The sequence below is a fragment of the Salvelinus namaycush genome, chromosome 11 (assembly GCF_016432855.1).
Source record: "Salvelinus namaycush isolate Seneca chromosome 11, SaNama_1.0, whole genome shotgun sequence".
Lineage (NCBI taxonomy): Eukaryota > Metazoa > Chordata > Actinopteri > Salmoniformes > Salmonidae > Salvelinus > Salvelinus namaycush.
The window spans coordinates 6,206,030-6,233,783 of NC_052317.1; the positions used below are offsets into that span (position 1 = coordinate 6,206,030).

General features: G+C 41.0%; 2 protein-coding genes across 3 annotated transcripts in view; one reads left to right on the top strand and one right to left on the bottom strand.

Moving 5' to 3' along the window:
- LOC120055733 (ATP-dependent zinc metalloprotease YME1L1-like) overlaps nt 1-27,754 on the top strand; it is a 49,748-nt gene that overhangs the window by 12,338 nt on the left and 9,656 nt on the right. The window contains exons 2-13 of one of the 2 annotated variants that reach the window (XM_039003668.1): nt 6,076-6,207; nt 6,464-6,644; nt 16,377-16,475; nt 18,288-18,394; nt 18,604-18,754; nt 19,191-19,274; nt 19,972-20,142; nt 22,966-23,118; nt 23,333-23,465; nt 24,577-24,639; nt 24,791-24,903; nt 25,860-26,015. In XM_039003668.1, the coding sequence (XP_038859596.1) occupies nt 6,076-6,207; nt 6,464-6,644; nt 16,377-16,475; nt 18,288-18,394; nt 18,604-18,754; nt 19,191-19,274; nt 19,972-20,142; nt 22,966-23,118; nt 23,333-23,465; nt 24,577-24,639; nt 24,791-24,903; nt 25,860-26,015 (1,543 nt within the window). The remainder of the gene's footprint in view (nt 1-6,075; nt 6,208-6,463; nt 6,645-16,376; nt 16,476-18,287; nt 18,395-18,603; nt 18,755-19,190; nt 19,275-19,971; nt 20,143-22,965; nt 23,119-23,332; nt 23,466-24,576; nt 24,640-24,790; nt 24,904-25,859; nt 26,016-27,754) is intronic. The other variant, XM_039003669.1, reaches the window with a different exon arrangement.
- LOC120055735 (serine/arginine repetitive matrix protein 1-like) lies at nt 938-4,138 on the bottom strand. The gene is made up of 2 exons (XM_039003670.1): nt 4,008-4,138; nt 938-3,055 (listed from the first exon to the last, which is right to left on the bottom strand). The coding sequence occupies exon 2, from the start codon at nt 3,017-3,019 to the stop codon at nt 2,081-2,083; it is 939 nt and encodes a 312-aa protein (XP_038859598.1). The 5' UTR covers nt 3,020-3,055; nt 4,008-4,138; the 3' UTR covers nt 938-2,080.

A 27,754-nucleotide genomic window follows, 5' to 3' on the forward strand; every position in this document is an offset into this window, starting at 1 on the left:
TCACAAGAAGAATTGACTGATGTGAACCATGGCTTGAACAAAAGAGCTCTCAAAAGATTTAAGATGAAGAATTGTTGACTTGCATAAAGCTGTAATGGGTTACAAAAGTATCTCTAAAAGCCTTGATGTTCATCAGTCCAAGGTAAGACAAATTGTCTATAAATGAAGTTCAGCACTGTTACTACTCTCCCTAGGAGTGGCAGTCCTGCAAAGATGACTGCGAGAGCACAGTGCAGAATACTCAGAGGTTAAGAAGAATCCTAGTGTCAGCTAAATACTTACAGAAATCGCTGGAACATGCTAACAACTCTGCCGAGTCTACAATCTGTGAAACACTAAACTAAAATGGTGTTCATGGGTGGATACCGTGGAAGAAGCCACTGCTGTCCAAAAAAAACATTGCAACAGGTCTGAAGTTAGCAAAAGAGCACTTGGATGTTCCACAGGGCTACCGGCTAAATATTCAGTGAACAGATTAAACTAAAGTTGAGTTGTTTGGAAGGAACATAACACTGTGGAGAAAAAAAGGCACAGCACACCATCAAACCTCATCCCAACTGTAAAGTATGGGTTGGAGCTGCTTTGCTGCCTCAGGGCCTGGACAGCTTGCTATCATTGACAGGAAAATGTATTCCCAAGTTTAAGACATTTTGACGGAGAATGTAAGGCTGTCTGTCCGCCAATTGAAGCTCAACAGAAGTTTGGTAATGCAACAGGACAACGACCCAAAACAAGTAAATCAACAGAATTGTTTAAACAGAAAATACATCCTGACCTCAACCCTATTTGAGATGCTGTGCCATGACCTCGAGCGGTTCACACCCAAGAATATTGCTGAACTGAAACAGTTTTGTAAAGAATGGTCCAAAATTCCTCCTGACCGTTGTGCAGGTCTGATCCGCAACTACAGAAAACGTTTGGTCGAGGTTATTGCTGCCAAAGGAGAGTCAACCAGTTATTAAATCCAAGGGTTCATATACTTTTTCCACCCTGCACTGAATGTTTACATGGTGTGTGAAAATAAAGACATGAAAAATATTGTTTTCTATTCGTTTTAAGCAGTCTATTATGACTTGGATGAAGATCAGATCACATTATGACCAATTTATGCAGAAATCCAGGTAATTCCAAAGGGTTCACATACTTTCTTGCCACTGTATAATGCAGTCGGTCAGTGGCAGAGTTTAAATTGACAGGTGTATAAATGCATTCCTTTATGTATCCTGGAATTTCAATGGTCAAGACTTCATGATATAGCACAATACATGTAGCCTACAAACATGTATAACATTAGTCCAGGGTCTGTGAAACCAAGCATTCCACAACTATAAAATGTTTGTAAACAACCAGATTTTATGACAATGAACACATTAAAATGTCACCAAAAAGAATTATTGAAAACATTGACAAATCTAAAAAATCTCACAAGCTGTCCTGTTTGAAATGTTACTCCACTGGTTATGTCAAAGTAGGCCTAGTGATCAGGACTGACAGTCAACAAAAAAACAACATAAGTCTAAATCATAAAGATCTGAGGAGTAACGTTGATAAGCAAACTACAAGGATTCTATTGGTGAACAAAACCCTCAAGTAGTGAAACTGTACATTTTAATGTAGAAATTTGAGAGATGTTGGGTTCAAATCAAATGCATTTGTCACACGCTTCGTAAACAACAGGCGTAGACTAACAGTGAAAGGCTTACTTATGGGCCCTTCCCAACAATGCAGAGAAAGAATTGGAAGTTGCATGGTCCAGGTCAACAATAAGGCTAACCATTTTAACCCCATAAAGGTGAAGAATGCAATCAGACAAGTGAAAGAGTGCATTATCTATTTTCATAACTGAGATCACCCCATATAAAACTGCATTATCAGATGGTCTCATATCAGCAATTATACTGGAACCCCCCCCAAAAAACAGGGCAGCTATGAAGTGGGGAGTACTTGCTCTGGTCGGGCTGTCGCCAGACATCCCGCTTATGGCCCCGAGAAAGCTACTGCGGTCACTGGAGGTAACTCGCTTCTTGGTATCTTCTGTATATTCATCCGCTTTCACTTTCCTCCATTCCCCTTTCTGGTTTCACTTTCCCCAGTCCCCCGTTTCCATATCACTGTCCTCTTCGACTGGAGGAAATCCTTTCTCGCTTTTTTCGTTGAAGTTGCAGGACCGTTTGACTGGAGGTTCACTGTTGGCCTCTTGCTCTGCCTCGATCTTCTTTTTGTTTGCTGCACCAGGGGGGCGGCCTCTTTTCCGTGGGGCACCATCATAGATGGGGGGTTTGGGATTGGGGGGGTTGGGATTGGGGGGGTTGGGATTGGGGGGTTTCCGCAAGTGATCACCCCTTTTGTTCTTAGTCTTGCATGGGCGGCCTCTTCTTCTAGGCTCACTGACTGGTGGGTCATTGCGGGGATAGATGCGTGGCCTTCCAAGTGGCTTCAACACTCTTGGTTGACTTTCCAGTTTCTTTCTCTCCTCTTCCTCCTCGGGTGTTAGGATCTTCTTTGGCCTACCCCTTTTTACTTTAATGGGCCGGCCACACTTCTTAGGAATGGAGTCAACCACTTTACGGGGTTGGCCTTGCGACGGCTTGCCTATAACCTTCAGCATCTTGGGTTTTGTGAACACTGATCCTTTGGCCCTTCCCCTCTCAGGTGTTATGCGGCTAGCACCTAACTTGGAGATTGATCCTTTTTGCTGACTTTTTTTAGGTGTTGTGGTGCTACTATTAGACAAGGCTCCACTGGGCCTACCTCTTCCCTTCTCAGTGACTAATCTTTTGGGCCTACCCTGTTCCATCTCAGGTGTTGTGGAGCTACCGTTGGATAAGGCTTGATCTGATTCAGAGACGAGTCGGTTTTTGCGGGGCCTACCCCTGCTTCTCTTAGGGGTTGTGTGGCTACCATTAGACAAAGCTTCATCTGACTTCTCTTCGCTGCCAGCCGCATCCACCTGCACTTCTTCCACCTCCATTTTAATCACCTTTCCTTCCACCTCCATTTTAATCGCCTTTCCTTCCATTCTCTCAACCTGGCTCTTTTCAGATGGACCTGTGATCTTCAGGGGCGTAAAATACATTCACATGGTTACTTAAAACAAATATTCTTCATGGCTCCCTCCATTGCTTTGAAAACCTAAATTCAACCGTTGTATAATTAAGAGAAACAAAATGGTCAAGAATCGATCATGTGAGCAGGAAAATGTTAGCCTAAATGTGTAATTTTGTTTAGGCCCATTTTGTGTTCCACCGCCAGACAGAATTACTCCTTTTTATCGAGGGGAGCTAGTCAGGCATTTCAAATTATGCTGAATTTAGTGGCATGCAATGGCAATTTGTTATTGTATTATAACGTTTCCAGACCAGAACCACGTTACCCTGATGAGACATGGGCCAAATTGGCTTCAATAAAAACCCTTAGCGAAAAGAAAAGCCTACTTACTGCAACCACCCAACGAAAATAAATGTGTCGAGATCAATGTAAAAGACACCAGTTACATGTAATGGGCTAGGACTGCAGTGACGCTAATAAACAATTTTGATCTTAGTTATGACAATTTAACCGTTTTTAAATGGCTTCAAATGCGTTTGCATGGCACACGTGTTGGTATTTGTCCACTTTGTGTAATCCCACCCCACACAATGACAATTTTTCCACAAGCAACAACAGCATGATGAGAAAAGGATTATGGCAGAAGACAGGTTCTTATAACGCACGTTTCTCTTCAGTTAGCTATCTAGCGGTACTGATATTAGCTAGCTACCAAGACGTTAGTCTAATAACTACATTTTAACCCACATTACCCAGCAAGTTCGTTCATAACGTTACTAACTAGCCACAACAGTGCCGACAATTTTAGGCTAAACAAAGAAAAGCATACACGGCAATGACGCAAACTGGGTTGGGTAATCAATTATTCTAGCTAGCTAGCTAACTAGCTAGAGACACATGTTAGCCTTATTACTAGTTGACGTCTAGTTGAATAAAAATACACGGTATTCATGCATTACCTTGGGGGAAAACCTTATTTTCACCACGCGATGGTTTCTATGTCGTTGTTTGTAGCTTCCCCGTCTGAGAATAATAAGTAACAAATCTTTATCAGCGTCTCGTCAGCAACAATAATACAAAATAATGAAAAAAGTACTTTCCGGTCACAGAATTTCGAAATTTTTCTAAATAAAGGTCCCCCGCGTAATAGTACACTAGTGTCAATAACCTGTATTACAACTGTATTTGTTCATGATATATGAATAATAATTGTCTAAACATTAACAATGATTCATATTGCATAAATGTGGGGTTTAAAACATGTTCCAAGGTCAAATAAATACCCCCAATGGAAATCACTGTATGAAATACATATTGGCGAATAGAGCAAATGTTATTCTATGTGCAGCAGTAAAAGTGTTGTAGGGAATACTCAGTAGGATCTATAGAATGTATATAAGGTGCAATTTCATAGTGTATTGAATAATACTGTGTTGCTGGCCTTTTAGTCCACCCACTGTACTTGTGCATGTGACAATAAAACTTGAAACCTAATTTGAAACTTCTGTGTAACTGTTGATGATCAATTTGATTGAATAATGAATTTCATTGTGATATTTGTTATCAAGAAAGTTTGCTTTCTTGGACCAACTTTACTTGCATCTCTCTTGACTTTTTGAATAAACATATTGTGTGTTGTATTTTTTCCAAAGTGTCCAACAGATGGAAGATTCTAAGATATGTCTTTTAAATACTAAAGTATTATGGTATGACAATATATTCGTCCTATGACACACTGCTATATTTGAACCGCATAGGGACCTGTCAGCCCATTTTAAGCTGTTTGATCACAGTAAAAGACCAGCGACACTTCCTATGACTTACTTCGCTTTTTGTTCAAACTCACCCCACTTTAGTTGAGACCGGTAGTAGAGTCCAATACAGTGTATTGCATTGGGGACTATGGAGGCGAGGGAGTAAAAATCCAGCAACACCTCTCACTTTTGCTGAGAGGTGTAGTAAACCTTTTGTATATACATATAACCAATATGTATTCCTTAGACAGTGAACTGCATATGTCCTGTTGCATGGGTAAATAGTCACAAACTCTGAATGACCAAGTTATTTGTATTTATTAGCAAAAGATGGTAAGACAACTGCTGGGCACAGCACATAGAGTTATGGTTTCAAAGAGCTAGGATAAAACGCATGAGGCTTTAAGACACTAGTGACTAGGCCATATTATCATCCAGGAATACAACTCAAACAAACTGGAAATGAATTAAAGCCGTAATAGGATCTGTAAGAACCAAGACACACATTTAAGCATAGCACCAGTCATATACATAACATACAATGACATATTAAAAACAGCCATTTCTCATTGTGCTCCACCTTTTTATAATATTATTTATCTTCTATAAAGTAGTCAGTCTCTTTAGTAGTTATCATTTTGTAACAATTTGAACATTATGCACCATGCAAAGCGGCAAACATAATCTATTTCGTATCATACACATAGCGTTTTAACGCAGACTTTTATTTTGAAGGCAAAACCTAAAGTCTTAATGTTGCTGCCAGTAAGTTAATCAAATCTTTGCAGCTGTATTTAAATGTGCAACCGCTTCCGGTCAACCAAGGTTCATTTGACTTAAGGGTTCTGCTTTTGCAAAATTCTACTTTGTTCTTATTTTTCTTCTGTGGGCTATGATGGCGGTTGGCATAATTTGTTCTGCTCATAGTATTTACTATAGTATAGCATATACTGGCCAATTTTACTCCATAATAATAAAAAAACACCCTGAATGTATCTTCACTCATATATGCTTTCTGCTTATTCAACCTATATGTAAGCTATATATCCTTCCTTCTCCATCCTTTTTTACTTCCATCCTTCCTTTTTTCTTTACTTCCTTTCCTTTTTATGTAGTAAGATACAATACTTTTGGAACAGCCTCACTTTGTTCATGACAGTGTTCGTGTTGTGTGGACAAAGGTTTAAATTGGTCTTGCCCATTTTGTAGTTTTATACTAAACGGGAATTAGTGTCTTTGAACTGATGTCATCCTGTTTTGTGTTTCCTGGCAGGTCACGGTCCCCCTGAGTCACCTGATCAACGCCCTCCACTCCCTGAAGAGCTCAGTGGGAAGCAGCAGCAGTGCCACTGCTAAACCTCCGCACAAACAGCATGCCTCAGAACAGGACTTGCATAGTAACGAGGTAAACACACACGTGACCTACAGATTATAGGCCTGCCAAGAACCAAGGCAAAGCAGCTTGCAAAAACTGCTCTGTGTCAGCGGTCATGGGCAGCTTAGTTTATATGGTGAAGGTGCTTTCTGTATCCACAAGTGTCCATTTATCTGTAACCTTTGAAATGTTTGAATCGTTTTGATGTGTAATATGATTTGTGGATTCAAATAAAGCATTTAAAGTGTCTGTGTGTGTCCATCCCTGTTTGTGCTCGTATGTGTAGCCCACGTGGAGCCTGAGGGACCTGGGCCTGTCTGACCTGGGCGTGCGGCAGCTGGACGAGCTAGTGAGCGGTGTGTTACCACGTCTGAGTCAACAGGGTGTGTCGTCCTCATCCAGCCCCAGCCAAAAGGCCTGGAGGACGTCCCACTTGTCCTCACAGTCATTCTTTCACAACAAGCATGGTGAGGCTAAGGACATGCCTATTGATAAGGAAGATTATTGGAACTCTACTGCTGGTTGGTGATTATTACAAAAACATAAAGGTCATGTTTAGCACTAAGATAATCTTAGACGAATGCTGATCTTAATGTTACCCGTAGGGATGTGCATATTTTCCTTTCAAGACGATTCAATAGGTATCTAGATGCATGGGCTCCAATACGATACAGGAATGATATGTTTTAGAGAACGAATCGATGCATTTTCAGTTTGATAGGATGCACTAACATTTGTTGCATAAACACATTCATTTCCCATTCTAATTTAAAATCTGCAGCTGATTGACCTCATGAGCTGGGCCTCTGAGCTGGACCTGTGTGTGTGTGTGTGTGTGTAAATTATGTACTGTATGTCTACGGTGTATGTAATATGTAGGCACCTGAGCTGAGCCATAAGGGAGATTAGGCATCTACCACCCCACTAACACTATCAGATTATGGGGGACAATGTAGCCTGTTTGGTTCTGAAATCCCCATCACCCACTAATTAACTTATTTTTGGGGATTTAAGTGTTTCAGCTAGTAATGTATCAATATTTATCGTTGACAAATTAGCTATGACATGAATATACACTCAGAGGCCAGTTTATTAGATACAACACTCCGTTCACGAAAGTGGTTAGCTCGTACAGATAATGAGTCACGTGGCTGTGGCTTGCTATATAAAGCAGGCAGACATGCATAGAGGCATTGAGTTACTGTTTGATTGCGAACGTTAGAATGGGCAAATTGAGTGACCCAAGAGACTGAGCGTGGTAGGATCGTCGGTGCCAGGCACGCCGGTTCCAGTATCACAGAAATGGCCGGCCTGGGATTTTCACGCATGACAGTGTGTAGGTTTTACCGAGAATGGAGCGACAAACAAAAAACATCCAGTCAGCAGCAGTCTAGTGGGCGAAAAAAAACTTGTTGATGAGAGATCGCAGGAGAATAGCAAGAATCGTGCAAGCTAACAGGCGGGCCACAAACGGGAATGTAATATGAGAAAAACATTTGAGTTAACCTCCAATTTGAATCGATTTTATGTCCGATGCATGCTACATTTGGATCGGTTTGGGGTCCGCGGACCGATGGACTTTGTATCTTAAACATTCGAATTGGGGACCGATGCGTATCGGTGAATCATTACATCCCTAATTACCCTGTAATACAGTGGCTTGCGAAAGTATTCACCACCCTTGGCATTTTTCCTATTTTGTTGCCTTGCAACCTGGAATTAAAATGTTATTTTGGGGGTTTGTATCATTTGATTTGTGCCTACCACTTTGAAGATGCAAAATATATTTTATTGTGAAACAAACAAGAAAAAATACAAAAAAACAGAACTTGAGCGTGCATAACTATTCACCCCCAAAGTCAATACTTTGTAGAGCAACCTTTTGCAGCAATTACAGCTGCAAGTCTCTTGGGGTATGTCTCTATAAGCTTGGCACATCTAGCCATTGGGATTTTTGCCCATTCTTCAAGGCAAACTGCTCCAGTTCCTTCAAGTTGGATGGGTTCCGCTGGTGTACAGCAATCTTTAAGTCATACCACAGATTCACAGTTGGATTAAGGTCTGGGCTTTGACTAGGTCATTCGAAGACATTTAAATGTTTCCCCTTAAACCACTCAAGTGTTTCTTTAGCAGCATGGTTAGGGTCATTGTCCTGCTGGAAGGTGAACCTCCGTCCCAGTCTCAAATCTCTGGAATACTGAAACAGGTTTCCCTCAAGAATTTCCCTGTATTTAGCGCCATCCATCGTTCCTTCAATTCTGACCAGTTTCCCAGTCCCTGCCGATGGAAAAACATCCTCACAGCATGTTGCTGCCAGCGCCATGCTTCACTGTGGGGATGGTGTTTTCAGGTTGATGAGAGGTGTTGGGTTTGCGCCAGACATAGCGTTTTCCTTGATGGCCAAAAAGCTCAACTTTAGTCTCATCTGACCAGAGTACCTTCTTCCATATGTTTCGGGAGTCTCCCAAATGCCTTTTGGCGAACACCAAACGTGTTTGCTTATTTTTTTTCTTTAAGCAATGGCTGTTTTTCTGGCAACTCTTCCGTAAAGCCCAGCTCTGTGGAGTATACAGCTTAAAGTGGTCCTATAAACAGATACTCCAATCTCCCTGTGGAGCTTTGCAGCCCCTTCAGGGTTATCTTTGGTCTCTTTGTTGCCTCTCTGATTAATGCCTTCCTTGCCCGGCCCTTTCTTGGCAGGTTTGTTGTGGTGCCATATTCTTTCCATTTTTTTTATAATGGATTTAATGGTGCTCCGTGGGATGTTCAAAGTTTCAGATATTTTTTTATAACCCAACCCTGATCTGTACTTTTCCACAACTTTGTCCCTGACCTGTTTGGATAGCTCCTTGGTCTTCATGGTGCCGCTTGCTTGGTGGTGCCCCTTGATTAGTGGTGTTGCAGACTCTGGGGCCTTTCAGAACAGGTGTGTGTATATATACTGAGATCATGTTACAGATCATGTGACACTTAGATTGCACACAGATGGACTTTATTTAACTAATTATGTGACTTCTGAAGGTAATTGGTTGCACCAGATCTTATTTAGGGGCTTCATAGCAAAGGGGGTGAATGCATATGCATGCACCACTTTTCTGTTTTTTACATTTTTTTAAACAAGTTATTTTTTTCATTTCACTTCACCAATTTGGACTATTTTGTGTATGTCCAATACATGAAATCCACATAAAAATCAATTTAAATTACAGGTTGTAATGCAACAAAATAGGAAAAACGCCAAGGGGGATGAATAATTTTGCAAACAGTAAATCTAGTAGTAAATCTAGTAGTAAATCTACTATAACCCGATTTAGCTGAATTTAAATAGCCTTGTTGGGGCCCATATCAAAGGGTGTGTGTGTCATTGCCTGCTTGTGATTGGAGCATAGAATACATCTTGTGATGAGGCAAAATTGGTGTGGAAGAGGTAAAAAAGTTGTTGCTATCTATAAATAAGAACAATCTACCTGGTACCGACAATCTGGATGGTAAATTGCTGAAGTTGGTAGCGGAATACATTGCGACTCCTGGTTGTCACATCTTCAATTTAAGCCTAGAAGACAGTGTGTGCTCTCAGGCCTAAAGGTCATTCCGCTGCCCAAAAATAGCAAAGCACCCTTTTTAATGGTTCAAACAGCTGATCAATCAGCCTGTTACCGATGCTTAGACAACTTTTGGAAAAAGTTTGACCAAATACAATGTTATTTTACAGAAAACAAATTAACTGACTTTCAGAATGCTTATAGGGAAGGGCACTCCACATGCTCATCACTGACACAAATGACTGATGATTGGCTGAAAGAAATTGATAAGAAGAAGGTTGTGGGAGCTGTACTGTTAGATTTTAATGCAGCTTTTGATATAATTGATCATAACTTATTGCAGAAAAAACATAGGGGTTCTGGATTTACGTTATGGATTTACACCCTCTGCCTTATCATGGATTGAGAGTTTTATCTAATAGGACACAGAGGGTTTTCTTTCATGGAGGCCTCTCTCATGCAAATTCAGTTGAGTGTGGTGTACCGCAGGGCAGCCGGCTTGAGCCATTATTGTTTTCTGTTTTTACTAATGACCATCCACTGACCTTGAATAAAGCCTGTGTGTCTATGTATGCTGACGACTCAACTGTATACACGTCAGCTACGACAGTAAAATAAATAACTGACACCCTTAACATAGAGATCCAGTCAATTTTAGAATGGGTAACTAGCAATAGGCTGGCACTAAATAATGTCAAAAACTAAAAATGTAATTTTTGGGACAAAAACTCATTCAACCCTAAACCTCATCTTGATCTATTACTGAATAATGTGGTGATTGAGTTAGTTGAGGAGACTAAACTGCTGGGTGTAACCCTAGATAGCAAGCTGTCATGGTCAAAACATATAGACTCAATGGTTGTGCTAAAATGGGAATAGGTCTCTCCATGATAATGCATTGCTCTGCTTTCTTGTCACTTAAATCAACCAAGCAAGTCCTACAGGCCATAGTTTTGTTGCACCTGGACTACTGCCCAGTTGTGTGGTCATGTGCGGCAAAGAAGAACAGGAAAATTGCAGTTGGTCCAGAACAGAGCAGCACGTATTGCACTTAGATGTACACAGAGGTTGAATGTTAGTGATATGCATGTCAATCTCTCCTGGCTCACTATCCTGACACTATTGGTCTTTGTGCGTGGTGTTGATGGGTTAAAGGTAGCAAACTGCCTGTTCAAGCAGTTGGCACACAGTTCGGACACTCATCAGTTCCGCACAAGACATGCAAAAAGAGGTCTCTTCACAGTCCCCAGGTCCAGAACAGAGGCTGGGAAACGCACAGTATTAAATAGAGCCATGCCCATGACTACATGGAACTCTCTGCCACCCCAGGTAACTCAAGCTAGCAAAAAAAAACAGATAAAGAAATGGATAAAAGAACACCTTACGGCATGATGGGGACTGTGAAGGGGCACATTTTTATACTGAACAAAAATATAAACGCAAATGTGTATGTTTCATAAATTGTTTCATAAATTGAAATAAGATCCCAGAATTTATTCATATGCACAAAACGCTTATTTCTCTCAAATTTTGTGCACAAATTTGTGACTAGTTTCAGGAAACTAGGCGTATGTCGCGCGTCACTACCTCACAGGACAGCCATTTGAACGTAAACTTTTTTTATTATTATTATTGCGGGGATTTTTGGCAGATGCCTTCTGGAACATGTAAACTTTCATGTGCCTTAATAACAAACTTGTATGCCATCTGTAAATACAAATAAAATAGTTAAATTACGAGCCTAGTTGGTTAAGCCACGGAATAAGACAGGAACCTTCCCACTAGCCATGATTGGCTGAGGTAATGGCTGGGCTGGACATGCCGAGAGATGAGTTTGGATTGGTCTGCCATGTAGCATGCTTCTTTCTGTCTGTAACATGAGCTGGTCAGTATGTGTAGGCAGGGGCGCAACTTTGGTTTTAGAAGTGGGGGGACATAATTATTATAACTATTGAAATGTTTTATTCTGTCGGATAAACACTCCAAACAGCCTACCCAGCCGCTCGGAGGTGTTTGCATGGTCCTAAAGCACACCATTGCCTCGTTTTGTATCACATTCCAATTATAAAACTGGTGGGAACAAAAATGCAATTTCAGAATGTGGGGGGGACATGTCCCCCCAGTGAAAGTTGTGCCCCTGACATTGTCAGTTAAAGTATATGGTCATTATTTGAACTGGCTAACTAGCTAACTTAACATTAGCTAGCTAATAAGCTAAAAGCGAACCAAAACATTGTTTATAAAGTTGCTTTTCATTTTTAAACGGGTGGGTTTATTGGTGTATGCTATTTTGGACCACCAGAAAGCTGATGTCATGCAGCCTGTAGTTTTTGTGTTTATACTTTTTCATAACGACAACGACAAGTTTGATGTCGGATGACAATAGAATGTTTAGGATGTCACTGCGACAACTGTCGATTAGACATAGTATAAACCAGCCTTTAGTCTTGAAATCTTTGGTTGTTTAGTACATGGCCTCACATGTGAGTCCTTAAAGAGATGGGTGGGGCTAAGGCTTAAGAGGGTGTGAATGATGCTGAACGGGTGGAGACAAAGAAGAGCTTTCCAGTAGGTTTACCAAAACATTCAATGGCCATTTTTTCAAGTAAGGTTACAAGTTCCTCAACTGTAGTGTATATGATATACCATTTTCTAGCTCAAAGTCTATACTTTTATCCAGTGTAAAAAAAAAAAAAAAATGTTGCTACATAAGACCGAATCGAGCCGGTCGGTCACATTTGTTTACATCCCTGTTAGTGAGCATTTCTCCTTAGCCAAGATAATCAATCCACCTGACACATTTGGCATATCAAGAAGCTGATTAAACAGCATGATCATTACACATGTGCACCTTGTGCTGGGGACAATAAAAGGCCACTCTAAAATGTACAGTTTTGTCGCAAAACACAATGCCACAGATGTCGCAAGTTTTGAGGGTTGCGTGCAATTGGCATGCTGACCAGAGCTGTTGCCAGATAATTGAATGTTAATTTCCATACCATAAGCCGCCTCCAGTACGTCCACCCGGCTTCACAACCGCAGACAATGTGTATCCACGCCAGTCCAGGACCTCCACATCCAGCTTTTTCACCTGCGGAATCGTCTGAGAACGGACACACGGACAGCTGATGAAACTGTGGGTTTGCACAACCGAAGAATTTCTGCCCAAACTGTCAGAAACTGTTTCAGGGAAGCTCATCTGCATGCTCACTGGCACGCTGGAGAAGTGTGCTCTTCATAAATGAATCCCTGTTTCAACATTAACGGCCAGATGGCGTTGCGCGGGCGAGTGTTTTGCTGATGTCAACGTTGTGAACCCATGGTGGCGGTGGGGTTATTGTATGGGCAGGCATAAGCTACGGACAACGAACACAATTGCATTTTATCTATGGCAATTTGAATGCACAGCGATACCATGACAAGATCCTGAGGCTCATTGTCGTGCCATTCATCCGCCATCATTCAAATCAAATCAAATTGTATTGGTCACATACATATGGTTAGCAGATGTTAATGCGAGTGTAGCGAAATTCTTGTGCTTCTAGTTCTGACCGTGCAGTAATATCTAACAAGTAATCTAACAACTACCTTATACACACAAGTGTAAAGGAATGAATAAGAATATGTACAGTTGATGTCAGAAGTTTACATACAGTTAGGTTGGAGTCATTGAAACTAGTTTTTCAACCATTCCACAAATTTCTTGTTAACAAACTATAGTTTTGGCAAGTCGGTTAGGCATCTACTTTGTGCATGACACAAGTAATGTTTCCAACAATTGTTTGCAGACAGATTATTTCACTTGTAATTCACTGTATCACAATTCCAGTGGGTCAGAAGTTTACATACACTAAGTTGACTGTGCCTTTAAACACCTTGGAAAATTCGATAAAATTATGTCATGGCTTTAGAAGCTTCTGATAGGCTATTTGATATATAGTATCAAATAGCGAAAAGTGGTGCGAAAAGTGCAAATCAATCCCAGAACAACAGCAAAGGACCTTGTGAAGATGCTGGAGGAAACAGGTACAAAAGTATCTATATCCACAGTAAAACGAGTCCTATATTGACATAACCTGAAAGGCCGCTCAGCAAGGAAGAAACCACTGCTACAAAACCGCCATAAAAAAGCCAGACTACGGTTTGCAGCTGCACATGGGGACAAAGATCGTACTTTTCTGAGAAATGTCCTCTGGTCTGATGACACAAAAATAGAACTGTTTGTAACGAATAACCATCGTTAGGTTTGGAGAAAAAATGGGGGAAGCTTGCAAGCCGAAGAACACCATCGCAACCGTGAAGCACGGGGGTGGCAGCATCATGTTGTGGGGATGCTTTGCTGCAGGAGGGACTAGTGCACTTCACATAATAGATGGCATCATGAGGCAGGAAAATTATGTGGATATATTGAAGCAACATCTCAAGACATCAGTCAGGAAATTAAAGCTTGGTCGCAAATGGGTCTTCCAAATGGACAATGACCGCAAGCCTACTTCCAAAGTTGTAGCAAAATTGCTTAAGGACAACAAAGTCAAGGTGTTGGAGTGGCCATCACAAAGCCCTGACCTCAATCCTATAGATAATTTGTGGGCAGAACTGAAAAAGTGTGTGCGAGCAAGGAGGCCGACAAACCTGACTCAGTTACACCAGCTCTGTCAGGAGGAATGGGCCAAAATTCACCCAACTTATTGTGGGAAGCTTGTGGAAGGATACCCAAAATATTTGACCCAAGTTAAACAATTTAAAGGCAATGCTACCAAATACTAATTGAGTGTATGTAAACTTCTGACCCACTGGGAATGTGATGAAATAAATAAAAGCTGAAATAAAATCACTCTACTATTACTCTGATATTTCACATTCTTAAAATAAAGTGGTGATCCTAACTGACCTAAGACAGGGAATTTTTACTTGGATTAAATGTCAGGAATTGTGAAAAACTGAGTTTAAATGTATTTGGCTAAGGTGTATGTAAACTTCCGACTTCAACTGTACATATAAATATATGGATGAGTGATGGCCGTGCGGCATAGGCAAGATGCAGTAGATGGTATAGAGTATAGTATATACATATGAGATGAGTAATGTAGGCATTATATAAAGTGGCATTGTTTAAGTGACTAGTGATACATTTATTACATCCAATTTGTTATTGTTAGTGGCTAGAGATTTGAGTCAGTATGTTGGCAGCAGCCACTCATTGTTAGTGATGGCTGTTTAACAGTCTGATGGCCTTGAGATAGAAGCTGTTTTTCAGTCTCTCGGTCCCAGCTTTGATGCACCTGTACTGACCTCGCCTTCTGGATGATAGTGGGGTGAACAGGCAGTGGCTCGGGTGGTTGTTGTCCTTGATGATCTTTTTGGCCTTCCTGTGACATCGTGTGGTGTAGGTGTCCTGGAGGGCAGGTAGTTTGCCCAGGGTGATGCGTTGTGCAGACCTCACTAACCTCTGGAGAGCCTTACGGTTTTGGGCAGAGCAGTTTCCGTACCAGGCGGGGATACAGCCCGACAGGATGCTCTCGATTGTGCATCTTTAAAAGTTTGAGTGTTTTCGGTGACAAGCCAAATTCTTTCAGCCTCCTGAGGTTGAAGAGGCGCTGTTGCACCTTCTTCACCACACTGTCTGTGTGGGTGGACCATTCCAGTTTGTCCGTGATGTGTATGCCGAGGAACTTAAAACTTTCCACTTTCTCCACTACTCTTCCGTCGAAGTGGATAAGGGGTTGCTCCCTCTGCTGTTTCCTGAAATACACGATCATCTCCTTTGTTTTGTTGAAGTTGAGTGTGAGGTTATTTTCCTGACACCACACTTTGAGGGCCCTCACCTCCTCCCTGTAGGCCATCTCGTCGTTGTTGGTAATCAAGCAAAAATGTCCCAGTTCTTCCATGGCCTACATAGTGACCAGACATGTTATCCATTGAGCAAGTTTGGGATGCTCTGGATTGATGTGTAAGACAGTGTGTTCCAGTTCACACCAATATCCAGCAAATTCACACAGCCATTGAAGAGGAGTGGGACAACATTCTACAGGCCACAATCAACAGCCAGATCAACTCTATGCTTAGGAGATGTCACACTGTATTAGGCAAATAGTGGCCACACCAGATACTGACTAGTTTTCGGATCCACACCCCTACGTTTTTTTAGGTATCTGTGACCAACAGCTGCATATCTGTATTCCCAGTCATGTGAAATGCATAGATTAGGGCCTAATGAATTTATTTAAATGTATTGATTTTCTCATATGAACTGAAACTCAGTAAAATCTTTGACATTGTTGCATGCTGAGTTTATATTTTTGTTCAGTGTATGTGTGTATATATAAATTCTAATGTATTTCGTATTGTATTATGTAGTGTTTTGTATATTGTTTTTTTGTTGTTGTGTGTTTTGTTTACTGTTTGGGCCCCCCATAATTGGGGATCCTAATAAAATACAAAATACCAAAAATGCATGGTTTTGCATAGCACCGATTTTATGTATTTTATGGAATTAATTGTGTATCGTTTATGTGAGAACACGTTTATTTTAAGACAAAGAATCACGAATATGTGGTTATAAATGTAACTAAATCCTAAGAGGAGGATTGTTCTGAACTGAAGAAGACCATTTGGGTTGAATATGCACATCCAACTCTCCTTATACTGTCTTTCTAGGGTTCTTTGGTGGCAAAATTGGCATTGACTCCCCTGTTTTCTGCAGACAGATCCCCTCCCCTCTTCAAACTGTTTTCACAGAGCTCCACTACTGGCCAGGTAACAGAAATGCATTCTATTCTATAATCTATTTAAGCTTAAAGTGCCCGATGCAGTTACTTGCTTACTGATAATATGCTTAAATTACATATTTTATTAATTTCCCAACATTTTGTAAGTCAGAACAAAAAAGACTAGCCATTCTAGGCTTCTGTTTAATAAACATGTCTCTGGCTTCATCCACTGGTCAACTGCGTCATTACATCACGTTTTGTCTCCTCTTTGCCACATCACGTCAAGGGGGCGGTCCTTAGAAAAGCTGCTCTTCCGGTTCAAACTCTCCTGATTCCTATCAGCAGGCGGTTCTAAATATATAACATTCATAGCTGTATGATAAAGAATGCGACCTACACACTCCCTTAAACTGAAAAGTAAATAAGTAATTTTGTGTGGAATATTTTTTTTTTTTACGTCGGAGACAGACAAGCACATCAGTAGAACCAAGAAAAAAGTACAATTTTCAGAGCATATCTCCCCTTGTCGATAAGGTGGACACACGCTGTCTAAATGGCCAAAATGTTGATTTAGACTTTCACAAATTTCACACATTTTGACTATCACTTATGTCATGATATCTTACTTATGTCATGATAGTTTGAATCTCATCACGGACAACTTTAGCATTTTGGCTAATTAGATACTTTTCAACTACTTACTACTTTTTTGCAACTACTTAGCTACTTTGAAACTACTTAGCATGTTAGCTAACCCTAACCTTAACCCTTCTAGCTAACCCTTCCCCTAACTGTAACCCCTTTAACCTAACTCCTAAACTTAACCTTAACCCTAACCCCTAGACTAGCTAACATTAGCCAGCTAGCTAGAATTCATAAGATACCATATGTTTTGCAAATTTGTAACATATTGTACATTTTTCAAATTTGTAACATATTGTACGTTTTGCAAATTCGTAACATACTGTGTAATACGAATTGTAATTCGTAACATGTCATACCATGTCATATCTTATGAATTCTTTATTGGGGGGGCAGGTAGCCTAGTTGTCAGAGCGTTGGACTAGTAACCGAAAGGTTGCCAGATCAAATCTCCGAGCTGACAAGGTAAAAATATGTCATTCTGCCCCTGAACAAGGCAGTTAACCCACTGTTCCTAGGCCGTCATTGAAAATAAGAATTTGTTCTTAACTGACTTGCCTAATTAAATAAAGGTAAAATAAAAAATACATAATGGGTGATGGACATCCACAAATTAATACATACCATTCAAAACGCTCTGAGACCAGGTTGTCATATTTGTATTTGATTGATTATACTTTTATTATGTACTAGATCATATGGTTTGAAAAGTTTTTTTTTCTTCCTCAGACATAAATAAACAATTCCGGGTGAAAGCCAAAGTTCATAGCTTTCAGGGGGGGAACACTACAACATTATTCAAAATATTCCCTGCTTTCTAGATTGATGAACACAGCTATAGCTAAACAGTGCAAAAAGTCTGTCACCTCAATAGTCTATTCTATTGTATTGCAATTAACTGACTAATAAATACTGAGCAAAAGTCACAGCTTAGTACTCCTGTAAATGCAATTCAATGTCAACAGTGGCAAGCTTGTGAGAACAGATAGAAACTTGCATGGGAGCGAGCCTATTCTACTCCTTGCTATTGGAATATTTTAGAGGAAGAGTTCATGCAATGAAATGTTGGAGGGCAGGGTGTTTGTCTGTTATATTGTTTTGACAATCACTCTCCCATATGAGTGAACGCCTGAAGTGCATTTAAATTTACCAAACATCTTATAAATGTGTAGTTTGATTTTCTATATGTTAAACATATGTGTGCCCTTGTTTCCAGTGTGGGTCCAAAGCCGAGGCTTTAAAACTCTAAGGAAAAACAAGCGACTGCAGGCAGGCTTTGAGCGTCCCATGGAACCAGATGGCTTTACCCCATCTTTTATGAAGGTGAGACCCCGGTTTGTCTGTACTCTGACAGTCTATGGAAAGAGTACTTGGGTCATGTTCATTATGTCACACCATACCAAAATGTGTTAAAATGTTTTACAACAGAAAACAAAAACAAGCATTTCCTCATTAGACAAGGAATGATGGTACCTTCCAGTTTCGCAGCCTGGATGCATTGTAAATATCTATGACTCTGTTGTCTCATGGAGGGCCTCCTGACACGTGATAAGGGGATGGAGGTGGAAACCTTGGACAAGCTCCTGAAGAGCAAGAACATTCCAGATGGGCAGCAAGATTCTTTTAAGACCGGGTTTGCCGAGGGCTTCCTAAAATCCCAAGCGCTGACACAGCGCAAACAAGGCAAGTGTACACACACACACACACACACACACACACACACACAACACTACAGAACACCACACTACACAATAAGACCAAGGCCATGCACAGTGAGACGCAACATGGCTAAACATTTTGAGATGGAACACCAAAACGCCGTTCTTAGTGGACAAGCTCAGGTAGTATCTCCTTTGTTTCACAACATTGTCTCTGGTTTCTTTCCTTCTAAATATGAACTAGGTCTGCATTGCCTCCCATGATGTTGGCTGTTAGCGGATTCAGAAAATTAAAGTCTACTCTCCTTGCAGTGAGCATTAAATTACCAACGTTTCAGCCCGCAGGCCTCGAAGGCCTGCATTGATAATTAAATGCTCACTGCAGCAAGAGATGAGTGTTGTCCGACTTACATTTTTCTTGAAAGCGGATTGAAACACACATTCTCTCCCCTTCTCTGCAGATTCTCTGAGGAGGACGAGGTTTATACTGCTGGTCCTGCTGCTGGTGGGACTCTACGGCCTCTCCAAGACCCCCTTCCTATCGGGTAAAGGCTCCTTTTTCATTTTATCCATATGCATCTCTCTAATCAAGCTCGAAGACCCTCACTCTGGCATGCAGCTTGGTGTGTAATTTTTAAAGGAAAACTCCACCCAAAAACTTTTGGTATACAGAAATAACCCCATACAGGGATGATTTATTTTGAAAGTTACATATCTTGAAACTTGATTGCTGATAAGCAAAACATTTTGGGCCAACAATGGACTAATGAAACAAATACCAAAAGTGTTGGGGTGGAATTTTACTTTAAAGCCACAATCTGGAGTTTGCGTTTCAGCCCAATTGCACTCCTCACTGCAGAGGGATGGGCCTGGAGAAGTGTAACCACTGTCAACTTCATATGCAGTCCATGAGAGTGACATGATGATTTATGAAGCTGTATATTGTCTGTTTAAAGATCCATTCTTCATAAATAAATGGGTAGCCTATATAATGTATTTAAATGGCAATTGAACAGCCTCCCAGAATGCTGAGCATTCTTTTTGTGTGTAAACTCTGATGATGAGTAATCGAGAACTTGATGTTGTGATATTGATACTAATTGTTTCCATCGATTTACTTTACCGAATGCTTTTAAAAAACAGTGATTTGTTGACAGAAAAGAAAAAAAACGAACCATAGCTGAGAATGTGTTTGCATCCGAGCAGTGTGATTTCGAACCTTAATCTAACCATTCTGGACAGTGCGATTCCGAACCACATCAGGCCTGGACTCGGTGGACCCTGTCCAGATGAAGAACGTGACATTTGAGCACGTCAAGGGGGTGGAGGAGGCCAAGAACGAGCTGCAGGAGGTGGTGGAGTTCCTCCGGAGCCCAGAGAAGTTCACCGTCCTCGGAGGGAGACTGCCGAAAGGTGCAGCAGACCACTGAGCTGTTTTATAATAATAATATATTCCATTTAGCAGACTCTTTTATCCAAAGCAACTTAGTCAGTCATCCTTGCATACATGTTATGGTCTTTAGTTGGTCAGGATTGTGTTCTTTAGGCACCAAACAAGAAAAACGTTTACAGAAAGGACTACCTGGATTTGTCCAATAAGAAACGCTCACATTTGTTTTCCGTTGCAAAACATTTTGAAAAATAATTTTTCTGTGTCCTAATGAACAAGACCCAGGTTTAGACTGACTGAACAATGCTGAATTCAAGAAGTTGTTTAGGCAGCTAGCCAGGCACACAATCTTCCTCTGATGGAAGATGAAAATGAAGAGCTTACACATAAACCACACGCATACGACACATACAGTACCAGTCAAAAGCTTTGACACGCCTACTCATTCAAGGGTTTTTCTTTATTTTTGTACTCTTTTCTACATTGTAGAATAATAGTGAAGACATCAAAACTATGAAATAACACATATGGAATCATGTAGTAACCTTGACTAAAAAGCATGTTTAATGGAGAATCCCCATTGAAAGCATTGAAAGTGCTGAGGTATATACAGAGTTAGATTTTCTATATTTTTATATATGACTGATTCACAGGGCACGGATGACATACTACAGTATAGGACACTCACCTCTTTCATTGTAGGTAAATCTGAACCAGCCAATGAGCGAACAAAGGCCAGCCAGTAGCAAACACCACAGTGATAGGGGACAGGTGAAAAGGACTCTGGAAAACCAAAAAGACAACTTATCATTTCTCTCATCCATGCTGACATTAAAGAGTAGCCAACAGAACGCAATGCACTTCTCTTGTTTATCATTACACATTTTAAACCCCTCTTAAATGTGTACATGTTTCAAGATATTAGATTAAAAACAACTATTTTAACTATTATTAATAGTTAGACAGAAGCACATACATTTCTTGCTAGGGATGAGGCGTCAACTTGTCTAGGCTGAGAAAGTGATCTAGTATGAGAATGAGCACAGATTTTAGACCATCAAAACTATGAAATAACACATGGAATTATGTAGTAACCACAACAGTGTTAAACAAATCAAAATATATTTGAGATTCTTCAAAGTAGCCACCCGTTGCCTTGATGACAGCTTTGCACACTCTTTGCATTCTCAACCAGCTTCACCAGGTAGTCACCTGGAATGAATTTCAATTAAAAGGTGTGCCTTTTTAAAAGTTAATTCATGGAATTTCCTTCCTTGATGTGTTTGAGCCAATCATTTGAGTTGTGACAAGGTAGGTGCGGTATACAGAAGATAGCCCTATTTGGTAAAAGTCCATATTATGGCAAGAACAGCTCAAATAAGCAAAGAGAAACGACAGTCCATCATTAGTTTAAGACAAGAACTTTGAAAGTTTCTTTAAGTGCAGTCACAAAAACCATAAAGCGCTATGATGAAACTGGCTCTCATGAGGACCGCCACAGGAAAGGAAGACCCAGAGTTACCTCCGCTGCAGAGAATAGGTTCATTAGAGTTACCAGCCCAAATAAATGCTTCACAGAGTTCAAGTAACAGACACATCTCATCAACTGTTCAGAGGAGACTGCTTGAATCAGGCCTTCATGGTTGAATTGCTGCAAAGAAACCACTACTAAAGGACACCAATAAGAAGAAGAGACTTGCTTGGACAAGAAACATGAGCAATGGATGTTAGATGGTGGAAATCTGTCCTTTAGGTCCAAATTTGAGATTTTTGGTTCCAACCACTGTGTCTTTGTGAGATGCAGAGTATGTGAACGGATGATCTCTGCATATGTGGTTCCCACCGTGAAGCATGGAGGAGGAGGTGTGATGGTGTGTGGGTGCTTTGCTGGTGACACTCAATGATTTATTTAGAATTCAAGTCACACTTAACCAGCATGGCTACCACAACATTCTCCAGCGATACACCATCCCATCTGGATTGTGCTTAGTGGGACTATCATTTGTTTTTCAACAGGACAATGACCCACCACACCTCCAGGCTGTGTAAGGGCTATTTGACCAAGAAGGAGAGTGATGGAGTGCTGCATCAGATGACCTGACCTCCAATCACCCGTCCTCAACCCAATTGAGATGGTGTGGGATGAGTTGGACTGCAGAGTGAAGGAAAAGCAGCCAACAAGTGCTGAACATATGTGGGAACTCCTTCAAGATTGTTGGAAAAGCATTCCTGGTGAAGCTGGTTGAGAGAATGCCAAGAGTGTGCAAAGCTGTCATCAAGGCAAAGGGTGGCTACTTTGAAGAATCTAAAATATATTTTGGTTACTACATGTTACTACATGATGTTTCAAAAGTGTTGCATAAAGATTTGTTGGCATTTTATTGCTTTGAAATGTACAGGAATGAAGGATGTAGGTAATGTTGTCCATCTGGTGTAGAAGGATTGTTCTACTCAGTTATATCACCATCACCAGCTGGGTGTTCTGTGTGCAAGGAGTTTTGAATATTCGTTTTATTTCCTTCTGTGTGTTAATTCATAGTTCTGATGTCTTCACTATTGTTCTACAATGTAGAAAATAGTAAAAAATAAAGAACAACCCTTGAATGAGTAGTTGTGTCCAAACTTTTGACTGGTACTGTACATACATACACACACACACTCTCATCATATGCTGCTGCTACTCTGATATTTATTCTACTCTTATTTATTCTGATGGCTAGTCACTTTCTCACAGCTAGTTACATATCTTATTGTTTACTTCCACATTGGATTTCAGTCTTTTATACAGTAATACAATATTAATAATTTACAGTTGTTTATAGCTTGTGCACTCTCTCTCTCTGTAGGGGTCTTGCTGGTTGGCCCCCCTGGCACTGGGAAGACTCTGTTGGCCAGAGCCGTAGCTGGAGAGGCCGACGTCCCCTTCTATTACGCCACCGGTTCGGAATTTGATGAGATGTTTGTGGGGGTTGGAGCCAGTCGCATTAGGAACCTCTTCAGTGAGTCCCATCTCATCTTCAAGTCTCACCCTATTCCTGGCTTCCAACCACGAACCTAATAATGTACTTTTCCCAGTTAAAAAAACATGTTTTTACCCAAACCTGATTGCGACAGTGTTTACAAGCTAGATGATATTGTGTCATAATTGATCAACCATACGTTTGAGACTCTGCCCTAGACAACCCAATCTCTCTATACATTACTTGTCTGCAGGGGAAGCTAAAGCCAACGCCCCATGCGTGATCTTCATTGACGAGTTGGACAGTGTCGGAGGGAAGAGAATCGAGTCTCCCATGCACCCTTACTCCAGACAGACCATCAACCAGCTACTGGCTGAGATGGACGGGTATGTTTTCAATGTGTTCTTCTGGGTTGTGTTCAATGACAGTATACACTACCATTCAAAGTCTGGGGTCACTTAGAAATGTCTTTGTTTTTGAAAGAAAAGCAAAAAAAATTGTACATTAAAATAACATCAAATTGATCAGAAATACAGTGTAGACATTGCTAATGTTGTAAATGACTATTGTAGCTGGAAACGGCTGATTTCTTAAAAATGTATTTTTATGGAATATCTACTTAGGCGTGAAGAGGCCCATTATCAGCAACCATCAGTTCTGTGTTCCAATGGCACGTTGTGTTTATCATTTTAAAAGGCTAATTGATCATTAAAACCCTTTTGCAATTATGTTGGCACAGCTGAAAACTGTTGTCCTGATTTTAAAGAAGCAATAACACTAGCCTTCGTTAGACTAGTTGAGTATTTGGAGCATCACTATTTGTGGGTTCGATTACAGGCTAAAAATGGCCAGAAACAAATAACTTTCTTCTGTAACTCTTCTGTAAGTCTATTCTTGTTTTGCGAAATGAAGGCTATTCCATGCGAGAAATTGCGAAGAAACTGAAGATCTCGTACAACGCTGTGTACTACTCCCTCTACAGAACAGCGCAAACTGGCTCTAACCAGAATAGAAAGAGGAGTGGGAGGCCCCGGTGCACAACTGAGCAAGAGGACAAGTACATTAGAAAGTCTAGTTGGAGAAACAGACTCCTCACAAGTCCTCAACTGGCAGCTTCATTAAATAGTACCCACAAATTCCATAAAAAATCAGCCATTTCCAGCTACAATAGTCAATGTCTACACTGTATTTCTGATCAATTTGATGTTATTTTAATGGACAAAAAAATTGCTTTTCTTTCAAAAACAAGGAAATTTATAAGTGACCCCAAACTTTTGAATGGTAGTGTGTGTGTGTGTGTGTATATACATTATATATCTTTAAAACGGAGTGAAATATAGATCTTCTACCTGAATTTGTCCAATAAGAACACAGATTCTTCGTTGCAAAATGTATTGCACTGTTGTGCCATACTGAACACTACCGTGGTGTAGCACCGCTGTTACTTTCTGTGAGAAACCTGACTTCCCTTAACCTTGTCAAGTTTGTCGCCCACAGGTTCAAACCAAATGAAGGGGTCATCATCATCGGGGCGACAAACTTCCCTGAGGCTTTGGATAAGTATGTTAAGCTTTGTTCATCTCATAATGTTACACAATCACAGTGCCTGTGTTGTATTAGTTTACATAAGTACAGAATGGCTTGCCATGTTAAAACAAACCTAGACTAAGTGAAGCTCTCCCTCCTAACTGTCGCCCTCTTCCCTCCCTAGCGCTCTGATTAGGCCGGGACGTTTTGACATGCAGGTCACTGTCTCCAAACCAGACGTGAAAGGACGCACAGAAATCCTCAACTGGTATTTAAGGAAGATCAAAGTAGACCCTGGTACATGAGCAACATCCATTTTCATTTTTAATTGTTTTATTTAACCTTTATTTAACTAGGCAAATCAGTTAAGAACAAATTCTTATTTACAATGACGGCCTACACCGGCCAAACCCGGACGGTGCTGGGCCAATTGTGCGCCGCCCTATTGGACTCCCAATCACGACCAGCTGTGATACAGCCTGGAATCAAACCAGGGACTGTAGTAACGCCTCTTGCACTGAGATGCAGTGCCATAGACCGCTGCGCCACTTGGGTGCAAATATATATATGTGTGATCTGTGTTGGCCACAGCTTGAGTCTATTGCTAATGAGCACCTGCTTCACACAAGTTAATCTGCTTGGCTAAATGCTAATAGATACTGTAAATGCAAATAGACTATGGCTATATGAGAATCTGTAGTGGTAACTTGCTAATAGATTATATTGTTGTTATGGGCTCCCGAGTGGCGCAGCGGTCTAAGGCACTGCATCTCAGTGCTAGAGGCGTCACTACAGACCCTGGTTTGATTCCAGGCTGAATCACAGCCGGCCGTGATTGGGAGTCCCATAGAGCGGCTCACAATTGGCCCAGCGTCGTTAGGGTTTGGCCGGGGTAGGCCGTCATTGTAAATAAGAATTTGTTCTTAACTGGCTTGCCTAGTTAAATAAAGGTTAAATAAAGGTTAAATAAAAAATAGACTATGGCTACTTGCTAATGGCTATATTTTTAAATAGACTACGGTGACATGCTAATGGATACATGCAAATAGACTATGGCTACATGATAAAGGCTACCAACTAAAAGACAATGGTTATATAAGAATCTGCACTGGCAACATGCTAAATAGACTATGGCTACATGCTAATAGATTGCTATATGAGAATCTGCAGTGGTAACATGCTAGTAAGTCACACTATAGTTGACCTAGCTTAGCTGTCACTGTTCCTGCTAACGACATGGCTTCCTCATGCAGACATCGAGGCTGGGATCATCGCCAGGGGCACAGTGGGCTTCTCCGGGGCCGACCTGGAGAACCTGGTGAACCAGGCAGCTCTGAAGGCGGCGGTGGATGGCAAAAACATGGTGACCCTCAAAGAGCTGGAGTTCGCCAAGGACAAGATCCTCATGGGTGAGCACTGCTGTAGGAATAGGGAGAAAATAGAAATATACCCCCTTAATCACAAATCTGCCCTTACCCCTTTGCACTTGTTTAGATCTGAGAGGATTAGATAAGTGTAATCAATATGGTGGTAGCCTGTCTTACTCTTTGATAGGCCAAGTGGAATTGGCACCATATTGCCTACACCTTACACGGAACCCAAACCGGCTGCACGCATGCGCCATCGTGCATAAATGTATTTTGTCCCCCCACACCAAACGCCATCACGACACGCAGGTTAAAATATCAAAACAAACTCTGAACCAATTACATTGCTTTGGGGACAGGTCGAAAAGCATTAAACCTTTATGGCAATTTAGCTAGCTTGCACTTGCTAGCTAATTTGTCCTCTTTAGCTAGCTTGCTGTTGCTAGCTAATTTGTCCTGGGATATAAACATTGAGTTGTTATTTTACCTGAAATGCACAAGGTCCTCTACTCCGACAATTAATCCACACATAAAACGGTCAACCGAATCGTTTCTAGTCATCTCTCCTCCTTCTAGGCTTTTTCTTCTCTTGACTTTATATTGCGATTGCCAAATTTCATAAATTAGGTGCATTACCGCCACCGACCTCGTTCGTCTTTCAGTCACCCACGTGGGTATAACCAATGAGGAGATGGCACGTAGGTACCTGCTTCTATAAACTAATGAGGAGATGGGAAATGCAGGACTTGCAGCGCGATCTGCGTCAGAAATAGAACTGACTTCTATTTTAGCCCTTGGCAACGCAGACACTTTTTCAGTTCTGTCCACAAATTTTCTATAGGATTGAGGTCAGGGCTTTGTGATGGCCACTCCAATACCTTGACTTTGTTGTCCTTAAGCCATTTTGCCACATCTTTGGAAGTATGCTTGGGGTCATTGTCCATTAGGAAGACCCATTTGCGACCAAGCTTTAACTTCCTGACTGATGTCTTGAGATGTTGCTTCAATATATCCACATAATTTTCCTGCCTCATAATGCCATCTATTTTGTGAAGTGCACCAATCCCTGCTGCAGCAAAACACCCCCACAACATGATGCTTCCACCCCTGTGCTTCACGGTTGGGATGGTGTTCTTCAGCTTCCAAGCCTCCCCCCTTTTCCTCCAAACATAACGATGGTCATTATGGCCAAACAGTTACATTTTTGTTTCATCAGACCAGAGGACATTTCTCCAAAAAGTACGATCTTTGTCCCTATGTGCAGTTGCAAACCGTAGTCTGGCTTTTTTTTATGGCGGTTTTGGAGCAGTGGCTTCTTCCTTTCTGAGCGGCCTTTCAGGTTATGTCGATATAGGACTTGTTTTACTGTGGATATAGATACTTTTGTACCGGTTTCCTCCAGCATCTTCACAAGGTCCTTTGCTGCTGTTCTGGGATTGATTTGCACTTTTCGCACCAAAGTACGTTCCTCTCTAAGAAACAGAACGCGTCTCCTTCCTAAACGGTATGACGGCTGCGTGGTCCCATGGTGTTTATACTTGCGTACTATTGTTTGTACAGATGAACGTGGTACCTTCAGGCATTTGGAAATTGCTCCCAAGGATGAACCAGACTTGTGGAGGTCCAAAAGAATTTGGGAGGTCTTTGCTGATTTCTTTTGATTTTCCCATAACGTCAAGCAAAGAGGCACTGAGTTTGAAGGTAGGCCTTGAAATACATCCACAGGTACACTTCCAATTGACTCAAATGATGTCAATTAGCCTATCAGAAGCTTCTGAAGC

Bases quoted from the DNA above. Each gene is read 5' to 3' on its own strand.
- LOC120055735 (XM_039003670.1), bottom strand. From the start codon at position 3,019: ATGGAAGGAAAGGCGATTAAAATGGAGGTGGAAGGAAAGGTGATTAAA.